Genomic DNA, 25,727 nt, shown 5'->3' with positions numbered 1-25,727 from the left:
CTGAAAATAAAAAATCAACAGGATTTGTGGGGCTAAACAACCACTAAATAATCAAAACATATTGGTTTTATGTACAATAGAATTGTTTTCTACAGAAGAGAGACCTGCAACATATACGTCACTCCTGCTGACCACAGATCTTATGTGTTGTTGCAGAACTTTGCTTCTGTCATTGGGATTACTCCATAGAAGTTCTGGGGGATCAGCTCCTGGTGACATATCAGGAACTTCCCCCCCAGTCACCAGGCACACCAATGCTTCTACCAATGTGACCCCTGTGGACACTTGCTTTTACTGATCTCGGTAATCCGGCATCCATCTCCTGAGCTCAGTTATTTTACCTTATTTGCTCCTTTTCATCTTGGATTATGTTCAGAAGCACTCCTGGTGCCTTTATCTTTTGTTGTGGTTTACTCTGTTGTGTACAATGAGTACATTTGACAAGGTCCTTTTTACACCGGCTGCGTTTCCAGACTGACGTAATGTGCCACAGACTAGGGCACTGCAAAAACATGATAACTGCTATACCCTTTTTACACCGGTGCATTTCTTTTATTTGTTCGCTCGCAGAAGTGCTGCATTTTGATGTTTGAACTATATCTCCCGTCTAAAATCGTGGCAGCAAACGCACTCGGTATAAATAGTGAAAATCATGATTGCATCACAGCCCGCTTGTGACGCAGATGGCAATTTTCACTGTAAAAGGGCCCTTGGAGCCTGTTCACACTATACTTGTACACAAACGTGATTTCGCGCACGCTTTTCCCAGCACACGGCAAGCACCGCGGCAAATGTTATAATGCGGATGCAAGCGGTGGCAATGCTATACAACTCGATGGGAAAGCGCGTGCTTCATCTGTTACTGTGAACATGAAAGTCATGGACTTATATGTTAACATGCAGATTGCACACTATGGGCTTGATTTACTAAGACAAATAGCATGCCTTATCAGAGTTAACATACTTTATCAGCGTTAACATGCCTTATCAGCGTTAACACCCCTTACCAGAGTGGCATAGCGAGTGCTATGAACTTATGCCTGCTAATTGGCAATGACGAGAGCTCCACTCGTCCTGTCCTGAGCCCCTGCGGGTCCAATCACTTTAAAGTACATTATCCCCGAACTTTGATTGGCCCAATAGGCTGCCTGTCAAGTTTCCTGTAAAGTGACAGGCAGCCTATTGGGCTAATCAAAGTGCGGGGATAATGACCTTTAAAGTGATTGGACCCGCAGGGGCTCAGGACAGGACGAGTGGAGCTCTCGTCATTGCCAATTAGCAGGCATAAGTTCATAGTGCTCGCTATGCTACTCTGATAAGGCATGTTAACTCTGATAAGGCGTGCTATTTGTCTTAGCGAATCAAGCTCCACCCGGCTAGTTTTGGTCAGCACCCGGCTGTCATCAGCTCACCTCCTCCTATGCTGTAAGCAAAGATGTGCTGAGAAGCGCCGGCCCTGCATTTTCTCATCGCACCCCACCCTGCTACTTTTTCATGCCACCCGGCTGGAAAAAAATTCTGGGGAGAATACTGAAGCCCTACATGTGGACATGGTGTGAACAAGCCCTTAGCAGAGGTTGGACAGAGTACCCATAAGCTCATGGTGTCCCAGAACCAATAGTTTGAAGAGTGCATTGGAAGCCTTGCCGAGTATAGAAATAAGCCAACACAGTTCAGAGTTTTACTTTTACCAAACTAAAAGGTGGAAGAAGACCTGTTTGTCCAGCCAGCTCAGTCAGAAAGATGATTACCGTATTATGCATGTTATATAGCATTGTCATCTTTGGCACTGCTTTCTAGGGTACATAGTTGCTGTTTCTCCAAAAGTGAGTACACCTCTCAGATTTTTGTAAATATTTAATTATATCTTTTCATAGGACAAAACTGAATATAGTGTATGACACTTTGATACAACGTAGTCAGTGTACAGATTGTATAACTGTAAATGTGCCGTACCATCATAACTCAACACACAGCTGGTTTACAGCAAATTTACACTGTTATACAAGTTGTACACTGACTACCTTACATTGTATCAAAGTGTCATATCTTTAGTGTTGTCCCTGGAAAGGATATAATGAAGTATGAGAGGTGCACTCACTTTTGTGAGATACTGTATGTCAACAGCTGTCCCTCAGAGAAGGTCACAATCTAATTATTATCCAATGTCCCGTCCATAGACTGAGGCCAATTTTTAGGGGTGAACCCAAATTACTTTTTCTCCTTGAAATGAAACTGGTCGTAGTGGTCAGTACAGGCAGACACAAAGGAGGATGGCTCATCTTTCTCCATTTCCCTAACGACTGATGCTCCGCTGCGCTCAAGACAGCATCCAGCATCGCACTGCCTCTAGTGTCAGGTCTTGGCTTGATGAGGTCATCAAGCCGGGGCTCAGTACTTGTGGCAGTGCGAGGTTGGATGTCGTCCTTAGGCGAGGGGAGCTGCTTGCCACTGGAACTAGGGGAGGTGAGTAATACTCCTGATGTTCTCTACATTTAGGGGAGAGAACCACTAGACACCAGGGAAAAAACTATAGGGGACCACTAGGTACCAGGGAAAAATATATAGGGCATCACTAGACACCAAGCACGACACAAAAGGGAAACTTATGGGGACCACATGACACCAGGGAAATGTGTAGTGCACCACTAGACACCAGGGAAACATATATTAGACCATTGCTCCACCCCCTGGATATTGTGATACATTGCTGTGTTAAGGTGGCCATTAACGATACGTTTCTTTGGTCGATCGATCGGAAACGATCATTCGGACCCACTAACGGAAGGATAGCTGCTATCCAATTCGGTCAGATTAATGGAATTGATCCAAAAAATTGATTAATGTGATTGATTTTGCCAGAGAAACGATTGTCTGAAGAATCGTATTATTAGTGGCCACTTTAAGATGCGGAAACAATCACTTGTCGCTCAAAAAAATTGTCGGTCGAGGGAAAATGGTCGTAGAAACCGCATAGAGGGTACAGTCATTTACATATCTGTGATCACAGAGGATTCCAGAAGCAAGAGTAGTGATGATGTGTAGATGAATATGTCAGTTATTACTGGGAGTGCACAGCACACTGTGGAGCAGACACTCCCACTAACAAGCCTTGTCATCACATTCACAAAAAAATAGGAGAATTCAGAAATGTGTATTTTGCTAATTGTTATCTAAAATCTAATATTGCAAAACACATTCAGTAAAAGGCCCAATATAAACAGGTTGTTGCTCTGCATGCTCAGTAAAATAAACCTATTCATGCTGTCTCACATCTCAGATTTATTTTTACTGCCACTTTCATCTGCATTCCACAGCATTGTGGTGTGACAAAACAGTCATCACTGCCTTCACTAGACTCACTGCCAAGACTCTCTCTATAAAGTATGCCATAAAAATCACAGGGAATCCACTTTCCCATGACAAAGATAAGGAGATATCGGCAGCTTGCAGCAAGGGATGTCATTAGGCGACTTGGCGGCCGATCCACCATCCGATTTGATTATTATAATCGAATTGGATGAAAATCGGTGCTGCTAAGTGCATGTTTGACCAACAATGCGACCAATTTCGGGATGAAAATTGGTCACACTGTCGATCGCGCATGCTGTAAGATGTTGGGCCGACTTGCTCGATTGGGCGCACGACGGGAACGGCCTGCAAATTCACGATGATCGAGAAACGCAACGAAATTTCCGTCGCTGTCCCTCCCAAATGTAAAAGTCCCCCTGGTGCCCCATGCAAGGAATACTTTGCCTGTCTGCGGCCTGCGGTTGTCCCCCTGCTGCTTCAGGCGCATTCCTCTGTCCATACATACGCGCCCCACATGGTTTCCTAGTAAGTGTATGCGTATGACGTCACACACACGCTCTTGCTAGGAAACCAAGTGGGGCGCATGTGTATATACAGCGGAATGTGCCCTGAGCAGCGGAGGGACAATCGTGGGCCGCAGACAGGTTATGTATATTTTTAGGGTATATACTATTATACTATTAGAGGACAGTGTCGGGGCGGCGGATGCAGCGCACAAAGCCGATTCCGGATCGACCTGTGGTGTATGGGCAGCCAACAGATCTCTCTCTAATCAGATTCGATTAGAGAGAGATTTGCCTCTTGGTCGAATTTGCCCATGATCGCTAAATGTATGGCCACCTTTAGATCTAGAGGTGCAGGTATACCAGGGGAGACGTCAGCTAAAGCCAATGACCTCCTGGATGCAATCAATCCCCAGCATCTCATGCTTGTCTAAAGGCCCATAGCCACCAAACGATTTTTTGCGAACAATTTTCTGCAGCAATTTTTTCGCAACATTGTGCAACATCATTTAATGAAAATTAGTTCATTGATGTTGACCGACAACCACAGCAATCGTTCATTTCTGAATGACCGACAAGTCCGATTCAGTCATTGAGGATTATTCCGATCCTCACTGACTTGCACAGGTTTGTCCCTGATTGTGTAAACATGATCCACCGCAAACAATTTCACCTGCGCCTGGGTGGATCGGGGAAATGATCGTTCGTTGGCGGTTATCCCTGATCCATCCGGCCGCATCTGCCGGTGGGTATTCAGCTTAAAGATGGAAGTCAGCAAAACAGTTTCTCAAGTGTCCACTTAGACAAAATATACAATTTACTGAATGATTGCGCACAGATGTAAAACTCCTCCCCCCAACCCAATAAAAATGACACACGGTCGTGTCTAAACGTCAGCTGAGGACAAATGGAACGACTGTGAACAATCAACTGCATCTACATACATAAGCAACATATCATCCACACATAAGCAATGCTAAGACGGAGAGTTTCATCGTATGATCTAATGCTAGGTACACACAATGAGATTTTCTAGTGGATTTGCTGTCTGATCGATTATTTCAACATGTCTGGTATGATTTCCCATCGATTTGCTATAGAAGTGAATGAAAAATCGATCGGAAAATCGTTCAGACATGTTGGAAATGATTGATCTGACAGTAGTGGCTGCCTAGTGTAATGGTTAAAGGCTCTGCCTCTTACACAGGAGTCCTGGGTTCGAATCTTGTCTCTTCCTGTTTAGTAAGCCAGCACCTATTTCAGTGAGGAGAGCTTGGGCAAGACTCCCTATCACTGCTACTGCCTATAGAGCGTGTCCTAGTGGCTGCAGCTCTGGCGCTATGAGTCCTCCAGGAGAAAAGCACAATATAAATGTTCTGTGTCTGTGTCTAAATCTGCCACAAAATCTCATTGTGTGTACCTAGCATTACAGACTAATGTCATAGTCCATGCTATAGTAGACTTGCAGGGACACAAAAGCCTCATATACACTATGCACAAAACTGCAGGCAGAGGGGCTCACAATCTAATTCCCTACCATAGTCCTATATCTATGTATGTATTGTGTAGTGTGTAGTGTATGTGTTGCAATCTAGGCCCAATTTAGGGGTAGCCAATTAACCTATCCGTATGTGTTTGGGATGTGGAAAGAAATCGGAGTGTCCGGAGGAACCCCACGCAGACACGGGGAGAACATACAAACTCCTTGCAGATGTTTACCTGGCTGGGATTTGAACCAGGGACCCAGCGCTGCAAGGCGAGAGCGCTAACCACTATGCCACAGGTCTCTCTCTCTGATCGGATTCAGTCACAGAGAGATCTGGATCTTGGTCAATTGGTCTTTACTGCTTGGCACTGTAATATTCCAGGCACCATTGTTTTTTATATCTATGTAGACACTCAGCTGTAGAGCTTGTTTATATCTGTGCAGAAGCTTTTTGATTAGCTGATGCCAAATAAATCACTTGTAAAGTATTTGGTCAGGAGCCCAGATACTGGCCACTTCCTCCAGCACTGACTGTCACTACCATAGGATGCAATCTTCTCTAAGGGCCCGTTTCCACTAGGAGCGGTGAGATGCGGCTACATAGCCGCATCGCACCGCGTGTTTGCTGAAACACATGCACGGCAATGGAAGAGTTTCCACTGCTTGCATCTTGTGCGGAGCGATCCGAAAATCTGCAGCATGCTGCAGATTATCGCACGGCCGCATCCACCCGCAGCTACGTCCCATCTCCCCCATGGACTTTCGCATCGGGAGATGCGGAAGTGATGCGGCCGGCAGCGGAAGTGATGCGATGCGGCTACGTAGCCGCATTCGCATTATTTACAAGTGGAAACCCGCCCTAAGAGATTCAGTCTGTGCCTTGCCTCTTCCAATTCAGGGTCTTTTTCCACAAGCATTTGAGAGGCAATGAAAAGACTGTTAAACTCTCACAACCAGGGCTGTGGAGTCGGAGTTGAGGAGTTGAAGTCGGAGCAATTTTGGGTACCTGGAGTCGGATGTTCCAATAAACTGAGGAGTCGGATGATTTTTGAACCAAATCCATAGCCTTTGTAAAAATTAGACTAAGCAGTCGGATTCTGGGCAATTTTGGGTACCTGGAGTCGGTGGTTTCACAAACTGAGGAGTTGGATGATTTTTGTATCAATTAAACAGCCCTGCTCACAACTGCTTGCTGCTGCCTGGCAACTGCTAGCTGCTGCTTGGTAACTGCTCACTGAGCCAACAGTTCAGCTGCCTGTGGAAAAGGGCCCTTTAAGGGCTCATTTCCATAAGCAACGCAGGAGCCGTACGTCAGTGCAGCTCTGCGTTGCACGCGATTCCCCCAGAGGTGGCGCTTGCAATCCCATTAATTTATTAAAACTAAAAGAAGATGGAGCGCGCCATAGTGCATTAAACCTTAAGAGAATTTTTATTGGCAATTAAAAGTTATACTCACAAACAATAGTTGTATAATTTGCATATCAGCGGACTGCCAACCGCTTGCCTCAGCAGTGGAGGATGACCAATTAATTAATTTATTAAGAATGGGATAGTGGCGCAAACAATGTGTGCCACCATGCACTGCGATTCAGTGGATGAATCCCAGCGCATGTATGGAAACATCAGAGTGCAGTCTATGCACTCTCTGATGTCCCTGCAATCGCGTTTCCATAAGGGCGGCTAAAAACGCGCATAGGGAAACGAGCCCTTAGGCAGCAGCAACTCTAGAGCCAACCCCCATGCTGTGCATTAACAGAGTAATGCATGCATTTACAGAGGCAGTAAAGCATACTTACACTGCACTGTACACTTCACGGCATAGTTGCACCGCACATATAGCTTGCGGTATGATTTTTCGGCAGAGTTGCTATGCGATAACAATGAACCCTGCAAAGTGTGAACGGGCCGCTGTAGCTGCAGGCAATCCAGCGCTGGCTCCCCCAAAGTGCGAAGTGTCCCGGAATCCTACCTCGACAGGCCTGACAAGCGCTAATTTATCTTTCCTGGCTCCTGCGGGGCGATCTCTGTCGGGCCCGCTGTACTGCGCAGGTGCAGGAGACTTGCGCCTGCGCAGTGGAGCGGCCCGACAACGATCGGCTATTTCCGCCTGTCTCCGAGCGGAGAGCTGATACTGCGCCTGCGCTGGAGCCGGGAAGGTAAATATTTACATCCCTGCCATTTCCGGAGCTTTTTCGCCGCCGCGGGACAGAGGAGGACGGGGGAAGCCTTGATCGGATCCGGAGGCTTCCCCCACCCGAGGCGAGTGCCCCACAGGTTTTCTTTAAAATACTTTTTCAGCACATTGCAACTGAAAACGTATCAAAAAGAAGGTCACAAGAACTATCAAAACTATGTTGAGTATTTTCTTGCTTGTTAGTTGTTTAAAAGGCATTATATATTGACAAACTGGGAAAATATCATCTAGAAGAAAACACAGGAGAAAAAGTGAAAAGTATATGGGCCCAAGTGAGTCCATCTACAATGTCTAAATGGTCCAAGTTATCTAAAATACAAGTTTAAGTGATCTCAATTAAGTTATCATTTTAATTACGCTATATTATGTTTGTAATTTCAATTGTTAAAGGGTACCTAAGACAGGGAAGAGAAAAATTATACATACCTGGATCTTCCTCCAGGCTGATCACTTCATTGCTGTCCTCCTCCGCCACATGGATCATCCGCTATTTGCCCCGGAAAGTCCTCCAGTCGAGGCTGGGATGCGCATGCTCATTACACTCCACACCAGAGGACTTTCCAGGGTAAATATCGATGATCCAGGAGGCGGAGAACGGCAGCAAGGGGATCAGCCTGGAGGGGGCTAGAGGAAGCCCCAGGTATGTATAGTTTTTTTTTTTCTCTACCCCCATCTCAGGTTTTCTTAAATTTGTGCCTAAAGGTGCGTACACACATGCGACTATAGTCATTTGAAACAGGGCTGTGGAGTCGGAGTCGTGGAGTCGGGCAATTTTGGGTGCCTGGAGTCGGAGTCGGAGTCGGGAAAAAATGCACCGACTCCGACTCCTAATGAATTTGTAACTGTAATTAAAATAGAAAATATGATAAAATGTTCTATTGCTCAGATAATAGTCATTAAAAATAATGTATATATACAGTATATATACAGTAATAGCTGTGCTTAGTCCACAAAAATGAAATAAACCAATCAAAATGAGTTACTTGTGCTGCTTCAATAAAGCAGTCCCCGTATTTTTAAGGTCAGATATACATATCTGATTGAGACTGTATATATGATGTGTACACAGGAATCTCTTATATATACTAAATAACATCTATGCTGTAAGAATAAAGCCTGATGTGTAGCTGTGTCACGAATAGAGATGGTCAATGAGATGGAAATAATTCTGCATTGATGCTGATTTATGCAAATGTACGCACTCTCTTTGCTGATGAAATCAAATAATTTGATATGTTGTTAAAATTTGGTTTGGTGACTACAAATTAAAGGGTAACTGAGACGGATGAAAAGTAAAGTTTTATACATACCTGGGGCTTCCTCCAGCCCCCTTCAGGCTAATCAGTCCCTCGCTGTCCTCCACCACCCGGATCTTCTGCTATGAGTCCTGGTAATTCAGCCAGTCAGCGCTGTCCGGCCGCATGCCGCTCCCACAGCCAGGAACATTCTGCACCTGCGCAATAGTGCTGCACAGGTGTAGTATGCTCCTGGCGGCGGAGTGTGTGCATGTACACTACACCCGACTGGTTCAAGTACCTGGATTAATAGCAGAAGATCCAGGTGGTGGAGGAGGACAACGAAGGACTGATTATCCTGAAGGCGGCTGGAGGAAGCCCCAGGTATGTATAAAACTTTAATTTCATCTGTCTCAGGTTTACTTTGTTACACAGTAGTACTATACTCTACATATGCACTCCCCACAGAGCTGCAGGGAATCCACTGAGAATGCTGTGCACATTGAACACAGAGGTGTTGTCTGTTTACAATCTCCTCATTCCCCTGCAGAGTACCTGCACATCATTCTTACATGTACCCACACTTACATTGCCTAGGGCCTGATAGATGTTCTTTGTTCCAGTTTGTACCTTTTACAAGTACTCTTACCAAGGACTAGTTTTAGTCTAAAGGGAATAAATATAGTAGTCTACATATCCTTCTCACTTCAGTTGTCTTGTAAAATTCCTAAGCGTTGGCAGTTAAGAGACGAATTTCATGTTACATACTTTTAATCAACAAAATTGTAATATGCAAATTAGAGGAGTCGGAGTCGAGGAGTCGGTGGAATCCTAAACTGAGGAGTCGGAGTCGGTGGATTTTTGGACCGACTCCACAGCCCTGATTTGAAACGATCGTTCCCCAATCATTTCAAACGACGATCGTTTAAAAAAAAGCAGCCAACGGCCATTAAGTCTAACGACGGACGAGCTAGATCGTTAAAAGCGAACAATCTAGCTTGGCGGATTTTTTCCAACGACGATCGTTTGCAAAAGTAGTACATCGTTGGAAAACGGTCATTCGTACTAGGCTTGACATGCACATTTTGTTATTTCTCCATGGAACTTTTCATTTTTATGCGCAAGCGCAATAGTTGCATTACGTGATGTAACATTAGTTCTAACGATCAGATCGCTACACACCTTTAAAAAATAACTTTACTTAGGTCGTTCTTTCGTCAATTAACAGTTTGTTCGCCGTTCACAACTAACGACAGTTGTCGTATGTGTGTACGTAGCTGTTTCACACGGATGGCTTCCAGCGGCTCGTTTCGTCTCACCCAGCCGCTTTTCTGCTACCGCACAGAAAAAGATTTTATGTTGTTTGTTATTACGTTTAGAGCCCTAGGAGGATAGAATGTAACCTAAGGGATACAATGCGGCTCTAGAAGATACATGTAGCGTCCTGGAATGAGTATTAACCCTCTGGGCGATACAATTATATCGCCCAAGAGGTGGCGCAGCACTATTTTTTAATTTTTTTTATTTTTTAAATCATGTAGCGAGCCCAGGGCTCGCTACATGATAGCCGCAGCGCAGCGGCATCCCCCCACCCACTCCGATCGCCTTCGGCGATCAGAGTAAGCAGGAAATCCCGTTCAGAACGGGATTTCCTGCTGGGCTTCCCTGGTCGCCATGGCGACGGGGCGGGATGACGTCACCGACGTCATGGACGTCGTGACGTCATAGGGAGTTCCGATCCACCCCTCAGCGCTGCCTGGCACTGATTGGCCAGGCTGCGCAAGGGGTTGGGGAGGGGGGGGCTGCGCGGAACGGCGGGTAGCGGCGGATCGGCGGCGAGCGGCGGCGATCGGAAGTTACACGCAGCTAGCAAAGTGCTAGCTGCATGTAACAAAAAAAAAATTATGCAAATCGGCCCAGCGGGGCCTGAGAAATCCTCCTGCGCGACATACCCCGAGCTCAGCTCGGGATTATCGCTCAGGAGGTTAAAGAGACTCTGAAGCGAGAATAAATCTCGCTTCAGAGCTCATAATTAGCAGGGGCATGTGTGCCCCTGCTAAACCGCCGCTATTGCGCCGCTAAACGGGGGTCCCTTCACCCCCAAACCCACCCCCGCAATAGTTGGTCGTAGAGTTGGTCGTTCGTGGAGGCAAGGCTAACGGCTGCAGCCCTGCCTCCAGTCGCGTCTATCAGCGGCGCATCGCCGCCTCTCCCCCGCCCCTCTCAGTGAAGGGAGACTGAGAGGGGCGGGGGAGAGGCGGAGATACGCGCTGACAGACGCGCATGGGGCAGGGCTGCGGCGGTTAGCCCTGCCCCAACCAGGAAGCGCTCCCCCGCTGCACCGAGGGGATTTGGGGGTGAATGGACCCCCGTTAAGCCGCGGGATAGCGGCGTTTTAGCAGGGGCACACATGACATGAGATTTATTCTTGCTTCAGACTCTCTTTAAATGATGGTAAACATTCTGAGATGACCGCTCTCACTCATCTCAATTCCGATGCGAAGGATCCCTAGCGATACACGCCAGGGACAAACGGCCGGCCATGAAACTGTAATATTCTAATACGGTTTTGTTCCAAGGGAAACTGAAACTCTGGTTTGCTAGGTTATTGTTGAATCGAAATAAAAATTTGGAAAATTGCAATCGAATTGCTAACAACCAGAACTATCAGAAGATCAGGAACTTTGCACAAGGCTTAGCCAATTAGGAAAGATGATTTATTACTTCACAGCTTCATCAGGTAATCATTCAGGCTAAGTTCACAGTGGGACGTTAAAGTCGCACGTTCAAACTAAATTTACTGCAGAATAGCGCACTGCAATCAATGCGCCGCTCACAGTGCACACGTTGCTTTGGTGTCTAACACTGCACGCTAAGTGAAAGTACTGCACGCTGTGCATTATACACGTTATTAGCTGCGTTATACTGTTTGCACAAGTAATGCTTTGGAAGGATACTTTTCATTGCCTGTATGCTCTACTGTATCTGCTATATGCAACGGTAAGGCTGCATGCAACTTTCTTGACGCGTTGTGTTGCAAGTTTGCATTGCGACTTTTTACAATGCATCAAACGCAACGTGCCACTGTGAATTTAGCCTCACTTTCCTTATCTGAATAGCCTATGCAAAGAAAGAAAAGTTGGATATTAGGCTGATTTCTAGACATGAGACTGTCACCTGATCTGATCATTAGGGGCACCTGCCATTTCCTGTGTATGGGCTCACTGGGCCCACTACCACCTCCTGCACACATTCATATAGGGATATGTTATACGTATGGCGAGAAGTAGTGGAGTGGACATGAGGACCACCATCTATGGCTGCCATAGCATCCTCTGCCGAGCACAGATAAGCGGCTCCTCATCCATTCTCTCGCTATACACCAAGCTGTGATATATCAGCAGAGAGACAAAGGGCGCCGCCATTCCTCACCCTTTCACCACGAAGAACGGATCCTCCATAGACATGGCGGCTCTCCTCTCCGCTATTCTTCTCTTCAGCGGGACTCCCCGATCCTCTCTCTCTGCCCCTAGTCAGGCAGAACAGTGCTCGGGCCGCCCCGAATGTCGTCACTTCCAGCCCCAGCCTGTGTTGCCGTCCAGCATAGTGGGAGTTCTGTGCTGCTGTGTCTCTCCTGTGCCATCTGCCAGCACTGGCTTCACTTCACTGCAGAGCAAATGTACTGCTTGTGTCTGTAGCATTTGTGTGAGCTATCCAGCTGTAGCTACCCGGTGCCTCTGTAATGTGTCCCAGCTTCTTGGTGCCTCAGTAATGTGTCCCAGCCTCCCAGTGCCTCTGTTATGTGTCCCAGCCTCCCGGTGCCTCTGTAATGTGTCCCAGCCTCCTGGTGCCTCTGTAATGTGTCCCAGCTACCCGGTGCCTCTGTAATGTGTTCCAGCTTCCCAGTGCCTCTGTAATGTGTCCCAGCTTCCCAGTGCCTCTGTAATGTGTCCCAGCTACCCGGTGCCTCTGTAATGTGTTCCAGCTTCCCAGTGCCTCTGTAATGTGTCCCAGCTTCCCAATGCCTCTGTAATGCCTTCTTTTACTATTGTTGCTCATTGGGTTTGGCCACTCGTGTTCCTGCACTGTCCCACCCAGTACGGTGTAGCGGTACTTCTGTCTACCTTTCTGCCTCTGTAATGTGTCCCAGCCTCCCGGTGCCTCTGTAATGTGTTCCAGCTTCTCGGTGCCTCTAATGTTTCCCAGCTTCTCAGTGCTCTGTAATGTTTCCCAGCTTCTTGGTGCTCTGTAATGTTTCCAAGCTTCCTGGTGCCTCTGAATGGTGCTTCTCATCGCCTCTGTATGGTGTCCCAGCTTCTCAGTGCCTCTGTATGGTGTCCCAGCTTCTCAGTGCCTCTGTATGGTGTCCCAGCCTCCCGGTGCCTCTGTAATGTGTCCCAGCCTCCCGGTGCCTCTGTAATGTGTCCCAGCCTCCCGGTGCCTCTGTAATGTGTCCCAGCCTCCCGGTGCCTCTGTAATGTGTCCCAGCTTCTCAGCGCCTCTGTAATGTGTCCCAACTTCCCAACGCCTCTGTAATGTGTCCAAACTTCCCAACGCCTCTGTAATGTGTCCAAACTTCCCAGTGCCTCTGTATGGTGTCCTAGCTTCTCAGTGCCTCTGTATGGTGTCCCAGCTTCTCGGTGCCTCTGTAATGTGTCCCAGCTTCCTGGTGCCTCTGTAATGTGTCCCAGCTTCCTCTGTAATGTGTCCCAGCTTCCCGGTGCCTCTGTAATGTGTCCCAGCTTCCCGGTGCCTCTGTAATGTGTCCCAGCTTCCTTTGTAATGTGTCCCAGCTTCCTGGTACCTCTGTAATGTGTCCCAGCTTCCTGGTGCCTCTGTAATGTGTCCCAGCTTCCTCTGTAATGTGTCCCAGCTTCCCGGTGCCTCTGTAATGTGTCCCAGCTTCCCGGTGCCTCTGTAATGTGTCCCAGCTTCCCGGGGCTTTAGTAATGTGTCCCAGCCTCCCGGTGCCTCTGTAATGTGTCCCAGCTACCCGGTGCCTCTGTAATGTGTTCCAGCTTCCCAGTGCCACTGTAATGTGTCCCAGCTTCCCAATGCCTCTGTAATGTGTCCCAGCTTCCCAATGCCTCTGTAATGTGTCCCAGCCTCCCGGTGCCTCTGTAATGTGTTCCAGCTTCTCGGTGCTCTGTAATGTTTCCAAGCTTCCTGGTGCCTCTGTATGGTGCTTCTCATCGCCTCTGTATGGTGTCCCAGCTTCTCAGTGCCTCTGCATGGTGTCCCAGCTTCTCAGTGCCTCTGTATGGTGTGCCAGCTTCTCAGTGCCTCTGTATGGTGTCCCAGCTTCTCAGTGCCTCTGTATGGTGTGCCGGCTTCTCAGTGCCTCTGTATGGTGTCCCAGCCTCCCGGTGCCTCTGTAATGTGTCCCAGCCTCCCGGTGCCTCTGTAATGTGTCCCAGCCTCCCGGTGCCTCTGTAATGTGTCCCAGCCTCCCGGTGCCTCTGTAATGTGTCCCAGCTTCTCGGCGCCTCTGCAATGTGTTACAGCTTCCCAGTGCCTCTGTATGGTGTCCTAGCTTCTCTATGCCTCTGTAATGGGTCCCAGCTTCTCGGTGCCTCTGTAATGTGTCCCAGCTTCTCGGCGCCTCTGCAATGTGTCCCAGCTTCCCAACGCCTCTGTAATGTGTCCAAACTTCCCAGTGCCTCTGTATGGTGTCCTAGCTTCTCTGTGCCTCTGTAATGGGTCCCAGCTTCTCGGTGCCTCTGTAATGTGTCCCAGCTTCCCAGTGCCTCTGTAATGTGTCCCAGCTGCCTCTGTAATGTGTCCCAGCCTCCCGTGCCTCTGTAATATGTCCCAGCTTCCCGGGGGCCTCTGTAATGTGTCCCAGCTTCCCAATGCCTGTGTAATGTGTTCCAGCTTCTCTGTGCCTCTGTAATGTGTTCCAGCTTCTCGGTGCCTCTGTAATGTTTCCCAGCTTCTCGGTGCCTCTGTAATGTTTCCCAGCTTCCCGGTGCCTCTGTATGGTGCTTCTCAGCGCATCTGTATGGTGTCCCAGCTTCCCAATGCCTCTGTATGGTGTCCCAGCTTCTCAGTGCCTCTGTATGGTGTCCCAGCTTCTCAGCGCCTCTGTAATGTTTCCCAGCGCCTCTGTAATGTGTCCAAACTTTCCAGTGCCTCTGTATGGTGTCCTAGGTTCCCGGTCCCTTTGTATGGTGTCCCAGCTTCTCGCTGCCTATGTAATGTGTCCCAGCTTCTCAGTGACTCTGTAATTTGTCCCAGCTTCCCAGTGCCTCTGTCGTGGATCGTGCCCTGTCCTCCTGGTGCCTCTGTATTGTGCCCCGGCTTCTTTGTGCCTCCATATCGTGCCCTGGCTTACCAGTGCCTCTGTATTATCCAGCTTCCTGGTGCCTCCGTATCTTTTCCCGGCTTATCAGTTCCACTGTATCGTGTACTAGCTTTCCGATGCCTCCTCTCTATCCTGCTCCGGCTTACCAGTGCCTCCGTCTCGTGCCCCAGCTTACAGTGCCTCTGTATTATCCAGCTTCTTGGTGCCTCTGTATCGTGTCCCGGCTTACCAGTTCCACTGTATCGTGTATGTCTCAGCTTCCCAGCACCCCAGCAGTGTGTCTCATGTTACCAGTCTCATGTCTCAGCTTCCCAGCACCCCAGTAGTGTGTCTCATGTTACCAGTGGCATGTCTCAGCTTCCCAGCGCCCCAGTAGTGTGTCTCATGTTACCAGTGGCATGTCTCAGCTTCCCAGCACCCCAGCAGTGTGTCTCATGTTACCAGTGGCATGTCTCAGCTTCCCAGCGCCCCAGTAGTGTGTCTCATGTTACCAGTGGCATGTCTCAGCTTCCCAGCGCCCCAGTAGTGTGTCTCATGTTACCAGTGGCATGTCTCAGCTTCCCAGCACCCCAGTAGTGTGTCTCGTGTTACCAGTGGCATGTCTCAGCTTCTCAGCACCCCAGTTGTGTGTCTCGTGTTACCAGTGGCATGTCTCAGCTTCCCAGCACCCCAGTAGTGTGTCTCATGTTACCAGTGGCATGTCTCAGCTTCCCAGCACCCCAGTATTGTGTCTCATGTTACCAGTGGCATGTCTCAGCTTCCCAGCACCCCAGTATTGTGTCTCATGTTACCAGTGGCATGTCTCAGCTTCCCAGCACCCTAGTAGTGTGTCTCATGTTACCAGTGGCATGTCTCAGCTTCCCAGCGCCCCAGTAGTGTGTCTCATGTTACCAGTGGCATGTCTCAGCTTCCCAGCACCCCAGTAGTGTGTCTCATGTTACCAGTGGCATGTCTCAGCTTCCCAGCACCCCAGTAGTGTGTCTCATGTTACCAATGGCACGTCTCAGCTTCCCAGCACCCCAGTTGTGTGTCTCATGTTACCAGTCTCATGTCTCAGCTTCCCAGCGCCCCAGTATTGTGTCTCATGTTACCAGTGGCATGTCTCAGCTTCCCAGCGCCCCAGTATTGTGTCTCATGTTACCAGTGGCATGTCTCAGCTTCCCAGCGCCCCAGTAGTGTGTCTCGTGTTACCAGTGGCATGTCTCAGCTTCCCAGCGCCCCAGTAGTGTGTCTCGTGTTACCAGTGGCATGTCTCAGCTTCCCAGCACCCCAGTTGTGTGTCTCGTGTTACCAGTGGCATGTCTCAGCTTCCCAGCACCCCAGTTGTGTGTCTCGTGTTACCAGTGGCATGTCTCAGCTTCCCAGCACCCCAGTTGTGTGTCTCGTGTTACCAGTGGCATGTCTCAGCTTCCCAGCACCCCAGTAGTGTGTCTCGTGTTACCAGTGGCACGTCTCAGCTTCCCAGCGCCCCAGTATTGTGTCTCATGTTACCAGTGGCATGTCTCAGCTTCCCAGCACCCCAGTTGTGTGTCTCGTGTTACCAGTGGCATGTCTCAGCTTCCCAGCACCCCAGTAGTGTGTCTCGTGTTACCAGTGGCATGTCTCAGCTTCCCAGCGCCCCAGTATTGTGTCTCGTGTTACCAGTGGCATGTCTCAGCTTCCCAGCACCCCAGTTGTGTGTCTCGTGTTACCAGTGGCATGTCTCAGCTTCCCAGCACCCCAGTAGTGTGTCTCGTGTTACCAGTGGCATGTCTCAGCTTCCCAGAACCCCAGTAGTGTGTCTCATGTTACCAGTGGCATGTCTCAGCTTCCCAGCGCCCCAGTAGTGTGTCTCGTGTTACCAGTGGCATGTCTCAGCTTCCCAGCGCCCCAGTAGTGTGTCTCGTGTTACCAGTAGCATGTCTCAGCTTCCCAGCACCCCAGTTGTGTGTCTCGTGTTACCAGTGGCATGTCTCAGCTTCCCAGCACCCCAGTAGTGTGTCTCGTGTTACCAGTGGCATGTCTCAGCTTCCCAGAACCCCAGTAGTGTGTCTTGTGTTACCAGTCTCATGTCTCAGCTTCCCAGCGCCCCAGTAGTGTGTCTCGTGTTACCAGTGGCATGTCTCAGCTTCCCAGCGCCCCAGTAGTGTGTCTCGTGTTACCAGTGGCATGTCTCAGCTTCCCAGCACCCCAGTAGTGTGTCTCGTGTTACCAGTGGCATGTCTCAGCTTCCCAGCACCCCAGTAGTGTGTCTCGTGTTACCATTGCACCATTACTGTGTCCTAGCTTTCCAGGGCCCAAGTGTGTGCTAGCTTCCCAATGCCCCTAATAGTGTGTCTTAGCTTACCATTGCCTCCAGTAATGTGTCATAACCTACAAGTGCCCTTGTATTGTGTCCCAGCGTTCTAATACCTCTACCCATATGTTCCAACTTCCTAGTGTCAACCTCTGAAATGTGGGCCAGTTTTGTAAGGCCCCCTGTAGTGTTTCTTGTTCTATCCAGAGGCCCCTGCTGTATATCTCTATATTTGCAGTTCCCTTCTCCCAAAATGTGTAATAACTACTGTCAAAATTAACGTAGAAAGGATATCCCACGGGATATCCTTTCTATGTTCATTGTTTGAGGCATCATGACTCCCTGCTCCCGGCTGGATGGTGGTTGTAGCGGCCCTACGTCTCCTTTTTTCTGTAGTCAGAATTAGCTGGAGGAGCAGCTGCTCTCTGCAGACTGCACACATCCTTGTCAGACTCTGCAGTCAGAATAGTGGTTATGGTTGGCGTAGACCACAATGGAGAGACGTGAGAGTCAGCGAGGGTGGAAATCAAAAAGTATCAGCTAATAGCGAGCAAATTCCCAGCTATGCTCACAGCACCCAGATGTCATTATTTTTCAACCATTCTGCCACCCTTTTTTTTCACCATCAACTTTAATTTGGGAGTTATTAGTTTATGTGGAATGGGGAGAGCAAGTAGAGACCACAGTTACATGGGCAGACCAGGCAGTTCTGCTGCAGCAGCAGCACTCACGTTGAAGAGACAGAGCCTAGAAGGAAAGAAGATAGTGGCAGATAAGCATGCAATTTTAATGTCAGTATTCCCATTTCCCACACCAGCGGCAGTGCTGAATTCTGGAAGCAGGAATTCATTCATAAAAACACATTATATTCCACTTTAGGGGCTGTAGGTGGTATAGTTTTTGTGGGTCTGGCTTTTCAGACACATGGAGGGTGATAACCAGCAGTTACCATCTGTTTCAAAAGACAATGCTGTGCTTCCCAGTGTGCATGAAGAGGCCTTTCATGTTCCTTGTTGACTACCACATAATATTCTGGTTGACCAGAAGAGACGTAACTAAACTCAGGCCCCCGATGAGGCCCCCTCCAATATTCTCACCCCTAATCACACACCCCTTTTCCCTTTCCTGAGGGCAACTAGAGGCCAATCTGCCAGAGATCATATAACAAATGTGGCCACCAGGATCCCCTCCGATACCAGTGCAGCCCCCCCCCCCCCGTCACTCCTCTCTACCCATATTAAGTGTTGCCAAAAAAACACAAAACCCTCCTATGGAAAGGGCCACTGTATAAGAGAAAGGGAGGGTAAGTATTAGGCCCGCCTCCCATCCTTCGACCCCTGTGTGGCTTCTCGGGTTGCTCCCCCTATAGTAACACCTCTGAACCATCCCCATAACATCACTGGGCACCTTAACATACACTCGTCAGATTGGCAGCAGATAGATAAGAAATGCATCTGATGATCTATCTGATGCGTTTTTAGAGCATTTTTTACCAGGATAGAATTCCAATAGATTTCAGTTTGAAATCTATTGAAATTCGATCTGATGGCATTTTTTTGCCATCAGATTTCCATTAAGGCCAATGCAAACTGATAAGCAATCTCATCAGATCGACCTAAATTTTCCATCCTGCCTGGTCGATGGAAATCTATCGAAATCGGCCATCGATCGGTCGATTGGCCAACCGGTCGGCCAGAAAATCGGCTGAGTGTATGGGCCCCTTTATGGTAGTATTATGTCATGATGTCAAATGAAGCCAGATTGCAGCTGTTATGTAAGAAGGTTTTGCTGTCTCCAAGCATTTAAGCCATGAGCATCTGAAACCCCCCATGAGGCCAACTTGTGTAATGTGTGGTCACTGAGTGTGACACTGTAACCCATTCCAGCTGGCTGTACAGTGCGACCTACGAGGAATTCCTGATGACAGACATGAATGTGAGGCAAAGCGTAGCCCACATTTTTGTATTCAGAGAGATACTCATCAGAGTGCACCATGTTCCCGGCACCTTGCCCTGACACACACAGCCTAACATGTGTTGCAACAAATAAGCTTAGAGCTAAACTCCTAAATTCTCACATAGTGAAGCATGGTCCGGCGTTAGTCGTAGAGCAGATATGCTGACATCAAACCAACACTTGCGGGTCGGCATAGCCATGCACGGGTATGGGATTCGCAGCCTCACGCACAACTTCGGACGGAAAAGCCGTCCGAATCGCTAGCGCAAGCAATTCGGATGGGCGGCGCTATTCATCCCTATGGCAGAGTTTCCCCGTGCGATTTGCCTGCAGGGAAACTCTGCGGATTCGGTGCCAGTGGAAACGGGCCCTCATGATTAAAAAAGATGACCGTAAATACAAGACACAGAACATTTGTATCACACTCCTGGCGGACTCAAAGAGCTTCAGGTCTGAAGCCACTTAGGGCACGCTCCACGGGAGACCAGAATCATTAGGGAGCCTTGCCCAAAGACTCCTTACTTTTTATGTACTGACTTGAGCCGGGATTCGAACCCTGGTGGAAGGCTCAAATTCCACATTAAAGAGAACCAAGAACCACTTTTTTTCTGCAGTTTTTTACTGGTTCCTAATGGCTATAGGAGCTGCCATGTTTCCCCTCCCCAGCTAGCTGCCAATTATCTATCCAGTGAAAGGGGTGAAGATAGCATCTGTGGCTTCTCTAAACTGTTTGAAGCATAGTGTGCTATCTTTCCACTCACCTGCTGATGAAACCTTTTTTTCTCTCTGCTAATGTGTGTAATAAAATAATGACATCAGTCCTTATCTGCCTGAAATTTCTGAGGTGGGACAGGCCTCAGAACTAGGGTAATAAAGGCCTCTGCTAAACTGTTAAATGTAAAAAGAAGAGGTAAAATTGAAGTTTTGTTTTAATAATAAGACGCATTGTTGGCATGCATTCTTACTTAAAGGATATATCCAGGTATATTAACCTCCTTAGCGGTAATCCCGAGTCAGGCTCGGGATGGAAATCTGCAGCTCAGAGGGGTAATCCCATGTATGAGTGAGTTATATGCAGGTGCTGCTGCAGATCTCTCTGTGGTATGTCTTTTTTTTCTTGATTTTTGGGTCTAAAAGCTTGTGAAAAAAATTGTAAGGCTTTTAGACCCCAAATCTGGAAATAATCATAACGCCAGGAAGGTTAAAAAAAACGAAATCCACTTACCTGGGGCTTCCTCCAGCCCCTGGCAGCCGTCCTGTGCCATCGCCCGCAGCTCTCGGTGTCCTCTGCTGCAGAAGCCGACCTTGCCAGGTCGGGTTCCTGGTCGGCTTCTTGTGCGTTCCACCGCATGGGTCACGTGGTCTGGCGGGCGTCATCAGGTCTGTACTGCGCAACAAGCTTCATCGGGTCATCAGGTCTGTACTTGAGATATCAAGCTTCAGAAGACAGAGCTCAATGGCTCTTTTGCATAGATAACAACTGTAGTTTAGATCTTCTTGTACTGGAAACAATATTAGACTTCTGTCTCTGCTCCTAATGTCTCATTTCTTAGCTGTACTACACATACAAATCATTATATCATATTTTTTCGCTTCAGTGTCTCTTTAAAGACAACAACCTTACCAGTAAGCTGTCCAGCTGACCCTGCTGTGCCTTTAGGCCACAGGTGTCAAACTTCAGGTCTGGAGGGCCAGATCCATGCCAGTGTTTAGGATGGACTGAGAAAGGCCTAGTGCACACCAGAGAGGTTCGGCTGCGTTTTGCGATCCGCTTGCGGCTGCGGATACGCTTGGGTAATGTATTTCAATAGGCTGGCTGCACACCAGAGCGGGAGGCGTTTTGCAGAAACGCATACTCCCGGGCTGCTGCAGATTTTGGATTGAGGAGGCGTTTCTGCCTCCAATGTAAAGTATAGGAAAAACGCAAACCGCTCAGAAAAACGGCAGTTCAGAGCGGTTTTGCAGGTGTTTTTGTTACAGAAGTTGTTCAGTAACAGCTTTACTGTAACAATATATGAAATCTACTACACCAAAAAGCTTCCCAAAACCGCAAAATGCTAGCTGAAACGCTACAGAAAGAAAGGAAAAAGCGTTTCAAAATCTGCTAGAATTTTGCGGATCTGCTAGCCGTTTTTTGGTGTGCACCAGGCCAAAGAGAGGAATGTGTTCTACCTGATGGACCACACCTTTCCTGATTCAGATCCATCAATTAATTTGAGCTGTTTCAAAAATGTGTGAGGACCTCGGCCCTCGAAGGACTGGTTTGACATCCCTGCTTTAGGCTCATCTTCCAAGACAGACGACGGAGGACGGTTTGTGCAACAATTGCTCCGTGTATACGCAGCAAGTGACATAGACTGTCTTCAGACAAGCCCTAGCACGAAAGATTAAACCGTTCAATCCCGCCCAACTATTGTAGTGCAAACCGTTTTGCAATTTAGAGTTGTGTTGTGTGTACGAATGTCTTAAAGGGAAGGTTCAGGGAGGGTGGGTAAAAAATAAAAATCAAATTCCACTTACCTGGGGCTTCCTCCAGCCCGTGGCAGGCAGGAGGTGCCCTCGCCGCCGCTCCGCAGGCTCCCGGTGGTCTTCGGTGGCGCGCCCGACCTGGCCAGGCCGGCTGCCAGGTCGGGCTCTTCTGCGCTCCAAGGCCCGGAACTTCTGCGTCCCACGCCGGCGCTCTGACGTCATCGGACGTCCTCCGGGCTCTACTGCGCATGCGCAGAACTACTGCGCATGCGCAGTAGAGCCCGGAGGACGTCCGATGACGTCAGAGCGCCGGTGTGGGACGCAGAAGTTCCGGGCCTTGGAGCGCAGAAGAGCCCGACCTGGCAGCCGGCCTGGCCAGGTCGGGCGCGCCACCGGAGACCACCGGGAGCCTGCGGAGCGGCGGCGAGGGCACCTCCTGCCTGCCACGGGCTGGAGGAAGCCCCAGGTAAGTGGAATTTGATTTTTATTTTTTACCCACCCTCCCTGAACCTTCCCTTTAAAGACGGACAGCGTGTGGACAGCTTGGAAGCCGGCAACGATGATCACTTTACAAGTCCTTGGCAGACTGCTTCTGTTGTTAGATTACTCAGTATGTTGTTGTCTGTGTACAATTGTTGCTGGTGCGAATTGTCTCTCAAAATTGCACGCTGCAATCTTCAGTCTTTAGTTCCTACCTCGCAGCTAAAGACATTTGTATGCCGTGTGGATGTACCTTTTCAGTACTGTTCAGAAACATCAGAGTGTTTTGATAGTGTTATATAACTGAGAATTCAGATTACACACTGTTGTCTAATTTGCTATACAGACGTTTCCTCCCTCAGGCTCATCACAACTACCTCATTCAGGTTTCAGTTACCGGTTACATATTATTTTACCAAGCCACGCATGATTGTTTTTATATGTTTCTTTGGCAATTGTGTGTGCTTAGAAGTTGTTAGAACATAACCACTGAGAAGGAAGGACTGGAGTAATGCATAGAAAGTTAACCAAGCCATTGTGTCATTCAGGAATGTCACACCGCACTGCTGTGTACACAAATAGATCACTGCCTCTCTCTGAATAGCACACATTTGTGGAGATTCCCATTTGTTGTGAGGCTCAGATGTAGCGAGAACAAATTTGCCTAGTCGTGTCATATTGCTTCAAACGGTTTGTGTATTTTCAGGCCCCAAGTCTGCAGGTGTCAGAATGGGGGTTGTGACACAAGAGCCTAACATTCAACAATACTTCCTGAAATAGAGCATCGGTCACCGCAGTGTTTTTTTTTCTTCATATTTGTTCTATACAGTATATTTATTGTGTCTAACACTAAAACCACACGTAATTTAAGATGTTTCTGAACTCTTTTTGCCATAACGGGCAACAAACAATCATTGTGAAAAATGTAACGATGATGATGAGCGACCAATATGGGGCATTTTGGCCAATCCATCTGACGGATAAACTCAGATGACTGTTGAGTAGAAATCGTGCAGTCAGCCGTGTGTGTACTACGTAGTTTAACCCCTTAAGGACCAGAGACTGCTAATACCAGGAACCACCACATAACGACAAAAAGCCGCACATACCTGCCGCTACCGCCGTCCATGCCGCACACCTGGAGCCTCAGGCTACCCACTCTGCCATCTCTAGGAAGACAGAGCTGTGTGAGCCGGTCAGGAGCCACTTTCATTGGCTCTTGACCATGTGATTAGTGTAAGCCAATGGGAGTTGCTTACATTGATGACAGGTCAGGAGCCAATGAAATCGTCTCTTGACCGGCTCACAGGGCTCTGTGGTCATAGAGACGGCAGGGAGACAGCGACGAGATCGGAGTGACGAAAGCGTTGAGAACGTGCGGCATCGGTGATGTGAAATCTACACCCTGGCAGGTATTAGAGCATCAAAACAGGGCGTAGATTTCAATCACCTCCGCCTGGAAGCGGTTAAACAACATTGTTCTACGGAATGCGCATATGGTGCACGTAATGTCGCTTCTGCTTGCCAGCGTCGTATTTAAATGAGTTGGTCATCTGCAATATCGGTGTGTGGACAAGTCATTGGAAAGATTTGTTGTTTGTCTTTGTCAACGGTAAAGTAATTTCCCTGCTGTGACTTCTAGCGACTTTACCTTTACTCCCGATTAACCAATGATCTGATAAAAAAATGATACGTTTTCTCATTTACGAAAGTGAATAAGGGGCTGGTCAAAAGCAAGAAATGATCCGATTATCCATCAAATGTGAAGATAAACATCAATCGTTGTGGGACCCAAATGGGTTTTTTGGGGCTGGAGGAAGCCTCGGCTAAGTAAACAATCTTTATTACATGCCGTCTCTGGTACACTTTAAAATTAACTTCTGCGTGCTGAAGCACGAGTCCAACAGGAAACAATGGGCAGGGATATAAGGGTTCAGCAACAAGGTTTTTATTTCTACACCATCACCTGATGGACTTTCTCAAAACATTACGAGCCCATTTCCACGAGCCACCACGCGGCTGTGAGACGCGCTGTGGCACTTCCGGGTCTGTGGGTACACACAGGGCCGGGCCGAGGCATAGGCTGGAGAGGCTCCAGCCTCAGGGCGCAGTGTAGGAGGGGGCGCACAATTCATTCAGCTGTCATTCCTAATTGTGTTTGAAGCAGAAAGAAATAAGAAAAGGGGATACATGGCAGTGACTGCAAGCCATATAACTAGATATTGAGGTTTTATGGGAGGTTGTGGGCCCTGTGGCGCCTCTTAGTCTAATAGCAATCAGTGTGTGATGGCTGGGGTGGGAGGGATGGAGGGGCGCACTATGCTGTCTCAGCCTTGGGTGCTGGAGGACCTTGTCCCGCCTCTGGGTACACAGACGATTCCCAGAAGCCGTGCCATGCATGGCTATGGCATTCGCTACCTCCCGCAGGAAAACTGTTGGCAATGTCGGCCAAATCGCTAGGGCAAGCGGTTCGGCCAGCGCCGCCATTATTTCCTATGGCAGAATTTCCCCGAGCGATTTGCCTGCGGGGAAACTATGCGGATTCGTCCCGGTTTCCGCGCTAGTGGAAACGGGCCCTACTGTTCTCTCCTTTGCTGACTGTCCACATAGGACTAGGAATCCAGAGGTGTTTAGGTAATCTACAAATCAAAGCAAAATGTGTCACAATTACAATCTTAATTAGCACATTAATAGCGCAGGACATATCATTGGTATGTTAACTAAGCCACTATTGTTATGCTAATCAGTGGTTTTATGATAACATTGAAATAGGAGTGTTCACTCTTCTGCCTGATACTGATTCCTGTTTGCATAATCTCTCAGTGAAACAAGTGAGAGGATTAACCACTTGAGGACCACAGCCTTTTTTTCCATTCAGACCACTGCAGCTTTCACAGTTTATGGCTTGGTCATACAACCTACCACCTAAATGAATTTTACCTCCTTTTCTTGTCATTAATACAGCTTTCTTTTGGGGCTATTTGATTGCTGCTGCGAGATTTAGTTTTTATTTTACTCATCAAAAAAGACATGAAATTTGTCAAAAAAATGATTTTTTTTAACTTTCTGTGATAACATTTGTCAAATAAAGTAAAATTTCTGTATACATTTTTGTCCAAATTTATTGTGCTACATGTCTTCGATTAAAAAAAACCCCATTCAGTGTATATTTATTGGTTTGGTTAAAAGTTATAGCGTTTACAAACTATGGTGCAAAAAGTGAATTTTCCCATTTTGAAGCATCTCTGACTTTCCTGAGCACCTGTCATGTTTCATGAGGTGCTAAAATTCCAGGATAGTATAAATACCCCCCAAATGACCCCATTTTGGAAAGAAGACATCCCAAAGTATTCACTGAGAGGCATGGTGAGTTCATAGAAGATTTTATTTTTTGTCACAAGTTAGCGGAAAATGACGCTTTGTGACAAAGAAAAAAAAATGTCAATTTCTGCTAACTTACGACAAAAAAAAAAAATGAAATCTGCCACGGACTCACTATGCTCCTCTCTGAAT

General features: G+C 48.0%; 1 protein-coding gene across 5 annotated transcripts in view; it reads right to left on the bottom strand.

The window, feature by feature from the left end:
* Positions 1-12,345, bottom strand: part of STX6 (syntaxin 6) — a 79,870-nt gene extending 67,525 nt beyond the window's left edge. For 3 of the 5 annotated variants that reach the window (XM_068239706.1, XM_068239705.1, XM_068239707.1), the window contains exon 1: positions 12,163-12,345. In XM_068239706.1, the coding sequence (XP_068095807.1) occupies positions 12,163-12,197 (35 nt within the window). In that variant the 5' untranslated portion in view covers positions 12,198-12,345. The remainder of the gene's footprint in view (positions 1-12,162) is intronic. The other 2 variants (XM_068239708.1, XM_068239704.1) reach the window with 2 other exon arrangements.
* Positions 12,346-25,727: the final 13,382 nt, after the last annotated feature.

Source organism: Hyperolius riggenbachi, chromosome 6, assembly GCF_040937935.1.
Source record: "Hyperolius riggenbachi isolate aHypRig1 chromosome 6, aHypRig1.pri, whole genome shotgun sequence".
NCBI classification, from domain to species: Eukaryota; Metazoa; Chordata; class Amphibia; order Anura; family Hyperoliidae; genus Hyperolius; species Hyperolius riggenbachi.
This window is presented reverse-complemented; position numbering and strand designations above follow the sequence as displayed.